Source organism: Rhincodon typus, chromosome 16, assembly GCF_021869965.1.
Source record: "Rhincodon typus isolate 14 chromosome 16, sRhiTyp1.1, whole genome shotgun sequence".
Taxonomy (NCBI): domain Eukaryota; kingdom Metazoa; phylum Chordata; class Chondrichthyes; order Orectolobiformes; family Rhincodontidae; genus Rhincodon; species Rhincodon typus.
The window spans coordinates 58,646,895-58,661,181 of NC_063347.1; the positions used below are offsets into that span (position 1 = coordinate 58,646,895).

Here is a 14,287-nt window from a genome sequence, read left to right on the forward strand (position 1 = left end):
GGATGTGATGTGACTAACCGCACGTCAAGCATTGAGAAATTGTGGCAAACTGTTACTTAATAAAGTTGCATCAATGGCATTTTACGCTGTTGTGAATTAATTTGTAATTAAATTTTAATTTTTAAACTTTAACAACCATCCCTCTCCCCGACGACAGTCTGAGAGTAAGCCAGTCTCTTTGCAACCTTGGTGTCTCATTTCATGCTGTGATGAGCTTCAAAACTTCATACGTGTGTCATCTCCGAGACCGTCCATTCCGGCCTCTGGAATGATATCCGACTTCCTCCGAGCCTCAGCCCATCTGACGAAATCCTTAATCTTGCCTTTGTTACCTCTAGACTTCACTATTCCTGTGCACTCGTAGCTGGTCTCCAATGTATTGTCCTCCCTAAACTTGTGGTCACTCAAGTTTTGATGCTGCTTTAATTCACAGTAAAACCACTCCCTGTTTGCTGACCCATCTTGATTTTTAACATTCTCATCCTTGTTTTCCAACACCTCCCCCCAACCCCCGCTAACCACTGAGCCACCGGGCTGCCCTTGCTGATATGTTTCTGAACTCCAATCTCCCTGTAACCCTTGATCCCCTTACTGGTCACTGTGCTATACAGACATCATTTGTTGCTCTGTTATTCAAGTGAAAGGCTACTCTGTACATTATCTGTACCACAATAATTGTGATTTTTGTGGATACCATTTGGCCAATCGTGCTTAACAAATCTATTGGGGATTTTGAGGACGTAACCAGTAGAACCAGTGATGCGGTGCATTCGTAATTTCAGAACGTTTTTGATAAGGTCCCTCCAAAAAAAGGTAAATGGGTAAAGTTAGAACACATGGGATAGGGAGCAATATATTGGCGTGGAGTGAAAATTGGTTGACTGACAGGAAATGGGGAATAAATGGGTCTCTTTGAGTAGCAGAGATTAGTGGGGTACTGCAAGGTTCAGTGTTTGGGCCCCAGCAATTCGCAATATACAAAAATGACTTGGATGATGGATCCAGAAGCAACACTTCCATGATTGGTGATGATACAAAATGGGCAGCACACAAAATGAGTGAGTGCATGAAGGCATGGCAGATGCAATAAAAACGTGGCTAAATGCGAAGTTATATGCTTTGGTGTGAGACACACGAAGAGTATTATTTTACGTTGTGATATACTGGGAAATGTGGATGTACAAAGGGATCCTGACATCCCTATACACTAGGCAATGGAAGTACACAGGCACATGCAGTAAACAAATAGGAATGTAATGGTATATCGACCTTCATTGCGAGATGATTTGTGTTCAGAAGTAAGGGATACCTTCTACCTTGTGAGAAAAGGTTTCCTTGTGTCACACTTACTGCTTTTGAAAATCTCTGCCCTCTTGTTCTCATCCCTTTCATGGGTTCTATTTTCTCTTTTGCTGCCCGTGGTCAATGTCGAGACCAGACCTATCAGATCATTATCACCTTCCCGCAGGGTCATAATCTTGAGCATTGACACTTGTATTGATATCTCCATGACGTGTCTCTTTCTCTTGTTCTCCAATTTGTCTTACTACTCACTTATGAGTTACAGCAAAGATTGCAACAGAGTGAAATAGCTTCCTTTATGAAATTGAAAGTCTGTTGTGTAGGATAGTCCAGATCGATGTAATTTTCCCCTTGAATGCCCATTCAGAAAAAATTAATTATCAAATTGATGGTATTAAATAAATCTTATTTGATTGACCACTCGATATCTTTGGGTTTTTTTTTGAAGTACTATCTCACCACCATTAAGCTGGGACCCTGACGAGCTCTTCTTAAAGTAACAGGACCGGCAATTTTTTTTTGCGTGTAGAAACCACCCATGTGCCTTCTGTATTTGGAAGTAAAGACATCAGGCATTTTCACTAACCGTTTTTTTTGGCCTTTTGTGCCCAAATTTGTATTCTGTTCACAATTTCCACCCCCTTCCTGAAAATCTGTAGCCTAGGGGTGTGTTGGATAATCAGACCAGGTTACTATCTGGTATCATCACCCCTGTGTGTAGCTATTTTAGTGAAAGAAGTAATCCTTGACTGTCACACCTATTTAAATATATGGGCGTTCACTATCTAGACTTATTTTAAAAAAAAGCTATGCCTTTAGGAGACATGGGGAGTAGAGAACATAGAACAGTACAGCAAGATAAAGGCCCTTCGGCCCACGATGTTGAGCAGACCTATTATCCTACTAAGATCAAACTACCCTGCATACCCTACATTTTACTATCCTCCATGTGCCTATCCAAGAGTCACTTAAAAGTCTCTAAAGTTTCTGACTCCACTACCACTGCCGGCAGCGCATTCCACACGCCCACCACTTTCTGTGTGAAGAACCTACCTTATACATCTCCCCTATATCTTCCTCCAATCACCTTAAAATTATGCCCCCTCATAACAGTCATTTTCCCCCCTGGGAAAAAGTCTCTGGCTATCCACTCTGTCTATGCCTCTCATCCTCTTGTACACCTCTATCAAGTCACCTCTCATCCTTCTTTGCTCCAATGAGAAAAGCCCTAGTTCCCTCAATCTTTCCTCATAAGGCCTGCCCTCCAGTCCAGGCAGCATCCTGGTAAATCTCGTCTGCACCCTCTCTAAAGCTTCCACATCTTTCCTATAATGAGGCGACCAGAACTGAACACAATATTCCAAGTGTGGTCTAAAACAGGGTTTTATAGAGCTGCAGCATAACTTTGTGGCTCTTAAACTCAATTCCCCTGTGAATGAAAGCCAACGCACCATATGCCTTCTTTAAACCCTATCAACTTGGTAGCAACTTTGAGGGAATCTATGGATGTGGATCCCAAGATCCCTCTGTTCCTCCACAGTGCCAAGAATCCTACTATTAACTCTGTATTCTGTATTCAAATTCAACCTTCCAAAATGAATCACTTCACACTTTTCTGGGTTGAATTCCATCTGCCACTTCTTTGCCCAGCTCTGCATCCTGTCAATGTCCCCATTGCAACCTACAACAGCCCTCCACGCTGTCCACAACTCCACCATCTTCATGTCATCGGCAAACTTACTAACCCAGCCTTCCACTTCCTCATCCAAGTCATTTTAAGATCACAAAGAGCAGAGATCCCAGAACAGATCCCTGCGGAACACCACTGGTCACCGAGCTCCAGGCTGAATACTTTCCATCTACTACCACCCTCTGTCTTCTATTGGACAACCAGTTTTGTATCCAGACAGCCAAACTTCCCTGAATCCCATGCCTCCTTACTTTCTGAATGAGCCTACCATGGGGAACCTTATCAGATGCCTTGTTAAAATCCGTAAACACCACATCCACTGCTCTGCCTTCATCAATGTGTTTTGTCACATCCTCAAAGAATTCAATAAAGCTTGTGAGGCATGACCTGCCCCTCACAAAGCCATGCTGACTATTTCTAATCAAACTGTGCTTTTCCAAATAATCATTAATACTATCTCTCAGAATCTCTCCAATAATTTGCCCACCACATGAGTTCCAATGATTGGGAATCAGCTCTTCTGTTCTTGCAGTTTGTGTCAAGTTTGGCTGGAATAGTGAAGCACAAAGCTGAAGTGATGACCCTGTTAGAGTCAGAGACATACAGCACAGAAACAGACCATTCGGTCCAACTCATCCATGCTGACCAGGTATCCTAAATTAATCTAGTTCCATTTGCCAGCATTTGGCCCATATCCCTCTTAAACACTTCCTATTCATGTACACATCCAGATGTCTTTTAAATATTGTTATTGTACCAGCCTCCCCCACTTCCTTCGGCAGCTCATTCCATACACGCACCACGTGCGTGGGAAAAATTACCCCTCGGGTCCCTTTCAAATCTTTCCCCCTTCACCTTAAACCTGTGCCTTCTAGTTTTGGATTCCCCTACCCTGGGAAAAAAGACTTTGGTTATTCACCCTATCCATGCCCTCATGATTTTATAAACCTCTACAACGTCACTCCTCAGCCTCCAATGCTCCAGGGGAAAAAAGCCCCAGCCTGTTTAACTCTCCCTATAGCTCAAACCCTCAAATCCTGGCAACATCCTTGTAAATCTTTTCTGAACCCTTTCAAGTTTAACAACATCTTTCCTATAACAGGGAGAGCAACATTGAATGCAGTGTTCCAAAAGTGGCCTAACCAATGTCCTCTTGCTGACTGGAATCAAACGTTCTTGGATCACTTTGCATTAATATAATTTCTGGATTAAAAACAGATATGAAGACACTTGGTAGGTTGTAAACAAGATTTGCAAGCATAACATGCGATTATAACTGTTGTAAAGAACGAACAGGCAGGAACTTCAGAAAAATGAAAGGAAGCCTAAGAGGTGAGTAGCAAAATCATGAAGCAGTTTGATGAGAGAGATGTGAAGAGGTTGTTTGCATTTGTGGGGAATGTCCCTCTAAAGGCTTATGAATGTAAGGTGGACCCTAGTTAAAAGCAATTTGATGCAGGAAAAACTTTTAAAATCAGAAATTGGTTTGACTGTGGAACTTATTACAGTCTGAGGATATCACATCAATGGTGGTTTATTTTCACCTCCTAAACGACAATCACTTTTTCAAGATAGTGTCCCATTTGAGAAGGAGCTGGAAGCAAAAAGGCCTACCTATGGTTTCATTGCTCATGAACCAGAATGTTAGCAGCTGAATCCAGCTGCTTATGGTACATATTTACAAAACCTTGAGGATCCTACATTAAAATCGTTGTGTAGTTATTCACTGCTGTCTTACAGAAAATAAGTTACCTGCATTTATGTAGCGTCCTTTCAGGGCCACTGACTCAGTTATTGACAGTCAATAAAGCGCTCCTGAAGAGTAGTCACAGTTGTGTCGCAGGGAACACAGCAACTCCCACATACAGCAACGCGGTGATGATTGAATATTCTGGTTTATTTTGAGAGTTGTGAGGTGTGTATTGCCCCAGGACACACATTTAATTTTGACCAGAGGGGGCAGATGGAGCCTTTGGTTCACTGATTCATCTGAAATCCTGATACCTCCAGTAGATTGACAGCTCCCTCAGTACAGCACAGGTGCGTTTGCTTGATCTTTGCATTCAGGCTCCAGAGTGGGAATTGAGCCAAGAACCTTCTGACACACAGACAAATGTACTACCCACTGAGCTGTGGATGACAAAATATTGAACTTTTTTTTTGAATAACAACAGAGGATGTTTACAAGCCACAAATATCTGCATGGAAGGAAAATGTTGTGGGTTAATAATGTCTTCAATATCATTATCAGATATGGTAGCAATGTGAAAATTAATCAACATGAGGCTATACTGCCAACTGAAACACTTCTCCTTAGATTGAGTGAGATAGCCTAACTTCAGTGGAGCTGGGTTTGTTTACTTGAATATTTTCTGACTGGTTTCATTACATAGAGTGTTGTTTCCACTTACTATAATAGTCACCATAGTCCTACTGGGCCATAGGGCTGCTCTCTCAGAGAGAGAGAGAGAGAGAGAGAAACCAGAAGTTGCTGGAAAAGCTCAGCAGGTCTGGCAGCATCTGTGAAGAAAAGATCAGAGTTAACGTTTTGGGTCCGGTGACTCTTCCTCAGAGCCATTGATAAAGCACTCCTGAAGAGTAGCCACAGTTGTGTTGCAGGGAACACAGCAACTCTCACATACAGCAACCCTTCCTCACAGGGAGAGAGAGAGAGAAAACTGGTTCTCAAGTTCTAAATTGGAGGAGGGCCAATTTTGACAGTATTAGGCAGGAACTTTGAAAAGTTGATTGGCAGTGGATATCTGCAGGCAAAGGAATGGCTGGAAAGTGGGAGCCCTTCAAAAGTGAGATAATGAGAGTCCAGGGACAGTACCTCCCAGTTAAGGTGAAGTGCAAGGATTAGTAGGTGTAGCAAATGCTGGACGACCAGAGAAGTTGAGGTTCTGGTCAAGAAAAGGAAGGAAGCATGTGTCAGATATAGACAGCAAGGATTGAGTCAATAGAGGAGTATAAGAGCAGTAGGAGTATACTTAAAAGGGAACTCAGGAGGGCAACAAGGGGACATGAGATAACTTTGGCAAATAGGGTTAAGGAGAATTCAAAGGGACTCTACAAATATGTTAAGGACAAAAGAGTAACAAGGGAGAGAGAAAGGCGACCCTGCTGATCTTTAAGGAGCCCATGTGTGGAACTGCAGGAGATGAGTGAGATACTAAATGAGTATTTTGCATCAGTGTTTATTGTGTAAATGATTAGGATGTGAATAGGAGGTATAGCTAGTAAGTTTACAGATGATACCAAAATTGGTGTTGCAGTGGACAGTCAAGAGGTTATTCAGAGTACAATGGGACCTTGTTCAGATGGGCCGATGGGCTGAGGAGTGGCAGATACTTTAATTTAGATAAATGCGAGGTGCTGCATTTTGGAAAGGCAAATCAGGGCAGGACTTATTTAATATAAGGTCCTGGGAGGTATTGCCGAACGAAGAGACCTTTTGAGTGCAGGTTCATAGTTCCTTGAAAGTGGAGTCACAGGTAGGCAGGGTCGTGAAGAAGGCATTTGGTATGCTTGCCTTTATTGGTCAGTGCACTGAATAGAGGTGTCGGGAAGTCATGTTGTAGCTGTATAGGACATTGAAAAGGCCACTTTTGGGATACTGCAATCAATTCTGGTCTCCCTGCTATTGGGAAGATGTTGTGAAACTTGAAAGGGTGCGGAAAAGATTTACAAGGATGTTGCCGGGTTTGAGCTATAGGGAGAGGCTGAATAGGCTGGGGCTATTTTCCCTGGCGTGTCGGAGGCTGAAGGATGATGTTATAAAATCATGAGGGGCATGGATAGAGTGAATAGTCAAGGCTTTTTCCCCAGGATAGGATAGGTCAAAACTAGAGGGCATTGGTTTAAGGTGAGAGGGGAAAGATTTAAAGGGGTCCTGAGGGGGAACTTTTTCACGCAGAGGGTGGTGCGTGTATGGAATAAGCTGCCAGAGGAAGTGATGGAGCCTGGTACAATTACAACATCTATAAGGCATCTGGATGGGTATATGAATAGGGATGGTTTAGAGGGATATGGGCTAAATGCTGGCAAATGGGACCAGATTAATTTAGGATACCTGGTCTGCATGGATGAGTTGGACCGAAAGGTCTGTTTCCATGCTGTACATCCCTAGTACTTTATGGTGGTGGTTTAACCTGAGGGTCACCACGTCTCAGGCAAGCGAAGGGGCTGAGAAGGAGAATCCTTCATAATAACCTGAGCCAATGCAAGAATTGAACCCACGCTGTTGACGTCACTTTGCATCATAAACCAGCCGTCAAGCCTCTCAAGTGTGAAGATGCAGTTGTGCAAAAGGGCCACAAAAATACCATTCCAATAAAGAAAATAGCCCAATCAAAAATCTGCTGAGTTCTGTCAGTTATTCACCACCAAGCAAATTTCCAGTCAGGTATCATGCATAGTGCTTTTGGATTTCCAAAAGATAGTCAGTCGGGTAGCACTAAAGATGACTGCACAAGAAAAGAGTTCCCAGTGTTGAGTAACATATTAACATGGATAGGGGACTAGCTACCAAATGGGAAATAGCGTAAATTAGTCATTGTACAAGTGGGGTGCCACAGGAATTGGTGGCGGAGCTTCCACATTTATGATCTATATTAATGTCTTCGATGGAGGGATTGAGTGTCATAGAGATCTGCAGCAGGAAAAAAAGACTCTTCAACCCATCAAGTAGGACAGCACGGTGACTCAGTGGTTAGCACTGCTGCCTCCCAATGCCAGGGACTCGGGTTCAATTCCAGCCTCGGGCAACTGTCTGTGTGGAGTTTGTGCATTCTCCCGTGTCTGCGTGGGTTTCCTCCGGGTGCTACGGTTTCCTCCCACAGTCCACAGATGAGCAGGTTAGGTGGATTGGCCATGCTAAATTGCCCATAGTGTCCAGGGATGTGTGGGTTACCCATAGGAAATACAAGCTTACGGGGATAGGGTAGGGTGGTGAGTCTGGTTGGGATGCTGTTTGGAAAATTGGTGTGGACTTGTTGGGCCGAATGGCGTTTCCACACTGTAGAGATTCTGTGGATCTGTGCTTACGATTGTGCAGGGCATTAGCGCAACCATACCTAGAAGACCATGTTAAATTTGATTTTTTTTTTAAAACTTCAGGAAGGATACATTTGCACTGAAGATCATTCAGAGAAAGCTAACTAGGTAGTTTCCTGGGAGTAATGGGCTGTCTTATGGAGGAAAGTTTGAGCAGATTGGGCCTATACTCCATTGGGGTTTAGAAGAATGAGAGCTGATCATATTGAAACTCTGGTCTTACTTGGCAGCTTAACAGGGTGGGTGCTGAGAAAATGTTTCTCAACAAAGTGTAAAATAAGGAGGTTTAAGATGTGAATGCAGAGGGAATTGTCCTCTCAGAATAGCTATTTTTCGGAATTCTCCACTGCAGGGTGCAGTTATGTTGGGCTTTGGGTGGGGGGGCAAGATTATAAAGTTAAGGGTACTTTGCAATCAGATCAACCATGATCTTATTGAATGGTGAACAGGTCTGAGGGGCCTAATGGCTCATTTCTTATGTCATTCTCGCAATTTTGTAAATGATCTTTTTGCTAATACGTCAGTGTAGACCACCTATGTGGCATCTTTCATATACTGCAATCTGATTGCAGGTAGAATATGCATTTGATGGCTTTGTCATGTATAAGTGTGAGGGATTAATTTTGTGAAAGTGTTCTCTGACTCTGGTGCCTGCGATCAGCAGATGAGCACTAAGTTGCTTTAAACTGAAACACATCAAAAGGGATGGTTGAAGCATATTCGGTGACTACAATAATATTTCACTAACTTTAAAACACTTCAGGATATTTTGAGATTGTGAACGGTCCCACATAAATATGTTTGTTCATGCTTTAATTCCAATATGTTTTTATAACACTGCTTAGTGGAGCTTGTCCAGTGCTGCACTGTAAAGAGTGTGACATTACCCAATGGAGTGTTTGCTTTCCTTATCTCTCCTCCCAAAGATTTCTCCACATAATCTCCACGTGAGTGAAGGAAGCTGATTTAACCGCTTTTACGTATTCAAACTGCCCGTTTTAAAACATTTCAGCTTCTCGGATCATAACTGACCAGACTGAACTGAGAAAGATTGAATCACTTGGAGGAAATAACAGCCGGACCAGAGAGCTGATGTGGGCATGGGGAATGAGACAGGCGACAGTTCAACAGCTTCTACACATCCTGAATGAGATGCAGCTGTACCGTGCAGTCGACGTTATTCTGTCACGTGAGTATATCCCTTCCTAGATAGAAATTTTTGACATTCCGATAGTTTTACTTTTCTTCAGAAAAGGCATCGGAATGCTCATTATCAGCACAAACTACTTTCAATGAGTCTTCAGCTTGAATCCAGCCCAGACCACTGGGTCAGTCTCTTCTCTGTTAGCTGTAGAGTTCACAGATGAAGTTGGTTTGGGGCCGTCTCAAAGCCCAATTCCTGGCAGAGCTCTTGATGTAAAATTGTCAATTCAGTACTGAATTAGGGTCAATCTCACTTCAAAGTGTGACTGGTGGACAGAAAGAGAAAAATAATTGTGTTCCTCCTGAGATATGTCGCTAAAATACAGTTGAGGGAGGATTATTTTACATGCGACCGACACAATTATTTGATTTGCTTAATATTGATGCTGGAAGCTTATCCTTTCCATAGAACAAATACCAGGAAATGGCCATCACCAATAAAAGACAATCTAACCATTGCCCCATGACATTCAATGGTGTTACCATCACTGAATCCCCCACTATTAACATCCTGGGGATTATCATTGACCAGGAACTGAACTGGACTAGCCATATTGATATAGTGGCTGCAAAAGCAGGTCAGAGGCTAGAATATTGCAGTGAAACACCTCTAGAGCAGGTGGAACTTGAACATGGGCTTCCTGGCTCAGAGATAGAGACACTACCATTGCACCACAAGCATTCTCAAAACACCTAACCAGTGAATACAGGAACAATTCATAGAACTTAAGGGCTCACCCAAGATTTGAACCCAGGATCTCCCTCATTTACAACATCTTCCTGAAGTGGGAATGATACACCTAAACTAAAAAAACCCAACAAAGTACAATGCCATAGTCTCAGAGGACCATGGGGTTGCTTTTTCAATAGAGAGATGACTACTGGTGAGTTTAACCTGAAGGTCACCATGACCCCTGTAAAGGGTGAGATTGAGGAGGTGGGATCTTTATGGTAACCTCAGCTGGTGCAGGAGTTGAACCCTGCTGTTGGCATCACACTGCATTGCAAACCACCCATCCAGCCAACTGAGCTTTCTGCATTAGAGAATTTCACAAGTTCACTATCCTTTGAGTGAATGCATTTTTCCTCATCTTAGTCCTAATGGTCTACCCTATATCCTAAGACTAAATCCCATGGTTTTAGACTCCCCAACCAAGGAAAATGCAGTCCCTGCATCTAGTCCATCCAACCCTTTTAGAAGTTGTACATTTCAATCCGACTGCCTCTTATCCTTCTAAACTCGAGTGAATACAGGCCCAGTCGAACCGATCTTTCTTCGGAGGATAGTCTTACTATCTCAGCCTAGTGAACCTGTGCTGCACTTCTTCTCAGTGTATCCTTTCTTGGGTGGGGAGACCGAAACTGCGTACGCTACACCAGGTGTGGTCTCGCCAAAAGCCCTGTGTTACTGTAGCAGGCATCCCTACTTTTAGATTTTCACATTTAGCCTCTTTGCCATGTGCTATATGTTTGCCCACTTACTCAACTTATCTAAATCACATTGAAGCTTCTTTCTCACAACTCTCAATCCCACCCAATTTTGTCATCATCCTAGTCATTTATAAATATAGTGAATGGCTGGGGCCCCAGCACTGATCTTTCTGGTGTTGCCTGCCACTCAGAAACGTACACATTTATTGCCATTCTGTGTTTCCTGTCTGTCAACCAATTCTTGATCCACACCAATGTATTACCTCTTATCCCATGTGGTTTAACTTCGTTCACTAACTCCTTATGAAGGACTTTATCCAAAGCTGTCTGAAATTCCATATACCCCACATTCACAGGTTCTCTGTTATCTATTCTACTGGTTACATCCTCAAAAACTCCAAGTAGGTTTGTTCTGTGTGATTTGCCTTTCGTAGACCATGTTGGCTTTGTCCAATCTCATGAATGCTTTCTAAATTTTCCATTATCATGTCCCTTTTTTTTAGAAATTAGATTCTAGCATTTTCTCTGCTGCTGATGTTGGGTTAATTGGTCTTTAATCCTGTGTTTTCCCTCCCTTTTTACATAGTAGGGTTACATTTGACACCCTCCAATCTGTAGGAATTGCTCCAGAGTCTATAGAATGTTTGAAGATGACCACCAATATATCCAACATTTACAGAGCAACTTCCCTTGGTACTCGGGAATGTGATTTGTCAGTCTTTAACCTCATTTATTTCCTGAGCATCCTTTTCTTTTACCATTACTGATTTCCTTCAATCTTGCCCTCTCACTAGACCCTTGGCTCCCTAACTAAAAATTAATTAAGGAAATTAAAATACTCGGCAGACATTGTAGACAGTGCTTTGCTGGAACTCCGTTTAAGGACTGATATTTGAAAAGCGTAACAGGTTGCTTCACTCTTCACCTTGAGCTGTGCTGTACCTCAGTGTCCAAATATTGCCTTTGTGGCCTGTTTAAGAACGTAACATTAAGTCTTAGGGGATCACGTTGAAAGCTTAAATTCACTGATTTAGGAATTTACAAAGATCTCTAACCCTTTATCTTCTTACCAATCAAGAACCTATCTCTGTCTTAAATACATTCAATATCTTGGCCTGATCAGCATTCTGCAGCAATGAGTTCCACAGATTCACCACCTGCTGGCTGAAGAAATTCCTTCTCATCTCAGTTCTAAAAGGTCGTCCTTTTCTCCTGACGCTGTGGCCCTCGGGTCCTAGTCTCTCCTGCTAGTAGAAACATCTTCTCCATGTCCACTTGATGCAGGCCTCTCTGTCCTGTACGTTTCAATCAGATCCCCCACCCCGTTATCCTTTTAAATTCCATCAAGTACAGACCCAGAGTCCTCAACTGCTCCATATATGACATCATCCCCGGGATCATTCCTGTAAACCTCCTGCAACGCCAGCACATCTTTCCTTAGATATAGGGCCCGAGACTATTCATAAACTTCCAAATGCCACCTGACCACAGCCTTATGCAGCAGTACATCCCTGCTCTTGTATTCTAGCCCTCTCCGAAATGAATGCTAACATTGCATTTGCCTTCCTAACTGCCAAATGAACCTGCATGTTAACTTTAAGAGAATTCTGAACTAGGTCTACTAAGTCCCTTTTGTTTCAGATTTCCAAAGCTATCCCCTATTTAGAAAATAGTCTATAATACTTCTTCCTACAAAACTGTATAACCTCTCACTTGCTACACTGTATTCCAACTGTTACATTTTCGTCCACTTTCCTAGCTTATCCAAGTCCTCCTTCAGCCGCCCTGCTTCCTCAACACTACCTGTCCCTCCACCCATCTTTGTGTCATCTCCAAACTTAGCAACAATGTCCTCAGTTCCTTTTGTCTAGATCATTAATGTTTAAGGTGAATAGTTGTGGTCCCAACATTGACCTCTGCGGAACTCTGCAGCTGCCATCCTGAAAAAGACTCCTTTATCCCTACGCTGTGCCTTCTGCCAGTAAACCAATCCTCTATCCATGCCAGTACCTTGCCCATACCACATTAGGCTCTTATCTTATTTAGCAGTCTCCTCTGCATTACCTTGTCAAAGGCCTTCTGGAAATCCAAATAGATCATGTCCAATGGCTCTCCTTTGTCTAACCTGCTCATTACCTCAAAGAATTCTAACAGATTTGTCAGCATGACTTCCCCTTGATAAAACTATGCTGACTCCGCACCATTTTTACAATGCACTTTCAAGTACTTTGCAATTTCATCCTTAATAATGGACTCTAAAACTTTACCAATGACTGAGGTCAGGCTAACCAGCCTATAGTTTCCATTGCATACAATCATTCTGCAGTCCCACATCTTGAGTTTGAAAATTCATCAAAAAAGTATACCTTTATCTAAAATTTCCTGCAAAAATTCAATCGCTGTTCGTTTGAGGGATAGTCACGGACCACATCCTGTTTGTTGGGTACTCCTCTTCCTTTTAATCTATTTTGGTATTGCTGTTGAAGTTATGTTAAACCTCAAGCTCAGTATACTGTTAATGGGGGGACAGAAAAGGATACGTAAAACATATAACATTAGGACCGATAAATGGTCTATTGTGTTTCTTTTGGTTTGTTAGTTTCACTGATCGTTGAACTCTAATTCTGACAACCAGAAGAAATAAGTTGAATTCTTTATTGTGAAGAAGGTATGGTTGAGTTTGACAAAGCAAAATCAAAATCCACAATGAGGTTAAACGAAAAGATCATTTCCTCTAAGTCTTTGTTCTTACCTTATGCTGGAAAGGTCAACACTTAGGAGTGTACGTTTTTGAAGATGCTGGAACTGCTCTGTTATATACTTCTTGACACACAGAAACAGGTGATTTGCAGCAAATCTTAGATGCATGTATACTCTTTGATGAATTTTCAAACTTAAGATGTGGGACTGCAGAATAAATAACACCTCTGTTTTGTGTTTTGGTGGTCAGCATTGTGCACTTTAAGGTATGTATCTAAGTTCTCTTGCATCCTTGCAGCCCAAGGGTCAGATATGGGTGTATGTCCTGGCAATCTATCCCTTAGAGTTAAGATAATGCCATCAGGTACTGTCGGTTATTATGCTATATTCAAACCTCCTTCCACCTTTGTTCATCTAACACTATCAACAAAATCTTCCTATTGCTTTCCTCTCTCATACATTTGTCTAGCTTCCCCTTAAATAGATGCCTCAACTACTTGTATCGAGCACAACTAAGACTTAGACTCATTGGATCCAATCGCCAGTTCTTGTCGATAAAAATACTATCCAACAGAGCTGTGCCAACACCTACAGATATGTGTCAGCATTTTCTGGATAAGTAGGGGAGAAGGCAGAGAATTAGAGGGATTGATCTTGTAGTTTAAGTCCCAAAATGTGGACCTTGGATTTACCTTGTAGAAGTGAATCGAATCATCATCACTGTGTAGAGGTCTACTTATTTCTTCCACTTGCCAGAAAGAACTCACCAATGATTGGAACACAGACATCAAAGGAAACACCAACAGACTAATTATCAGTGTGAGAGATAGTAGGAACTGCAGATGCTGGAGAATCCGAGACAACAAGGTGCAGGGCTGGATGAACACAGCAGGCCAAGCAGCATCA

General features: G+C 42.4%; 1 protein-coding gene across 3 annotated transcripts in view; it reads left to right on the top strand.

The window, feature by feature from the left end:
* The window catches only part of LOC125485086 (interleukin-1 receptor-associated kinase-like 2), a 24,174-nt gene that overhangs the window by 2,575 nt on the left and 7,312 nt on the right, over window positions 1-14,287 (top strand). Inside the window, exons 1-3 of one of the 3 annotated variants that reach the window (XM_048606151.1) lie at window positions 25-813; window positions 4,095-4,324; window positions 8,974-9,236. In XM_048606151.1, coding sequence (XP_048462108.1) covers window positions 9,140-9,236 — 97 coding nt within the window. In that variant the 5' untranslated portion in view covers window positions 25-813; window positions 4,095-4,324; window positions 8,974-9,139. Of the gene's footprint in view, window positions 1-24; window positions 814-4,094; window positions 4,325-8,888; window positions 9,237-14,287 lie in introns of those variants that run through there. The other 2 variants (XM_048606152.1, XM_048606150.1) reach the window with 2 other exon arrangements.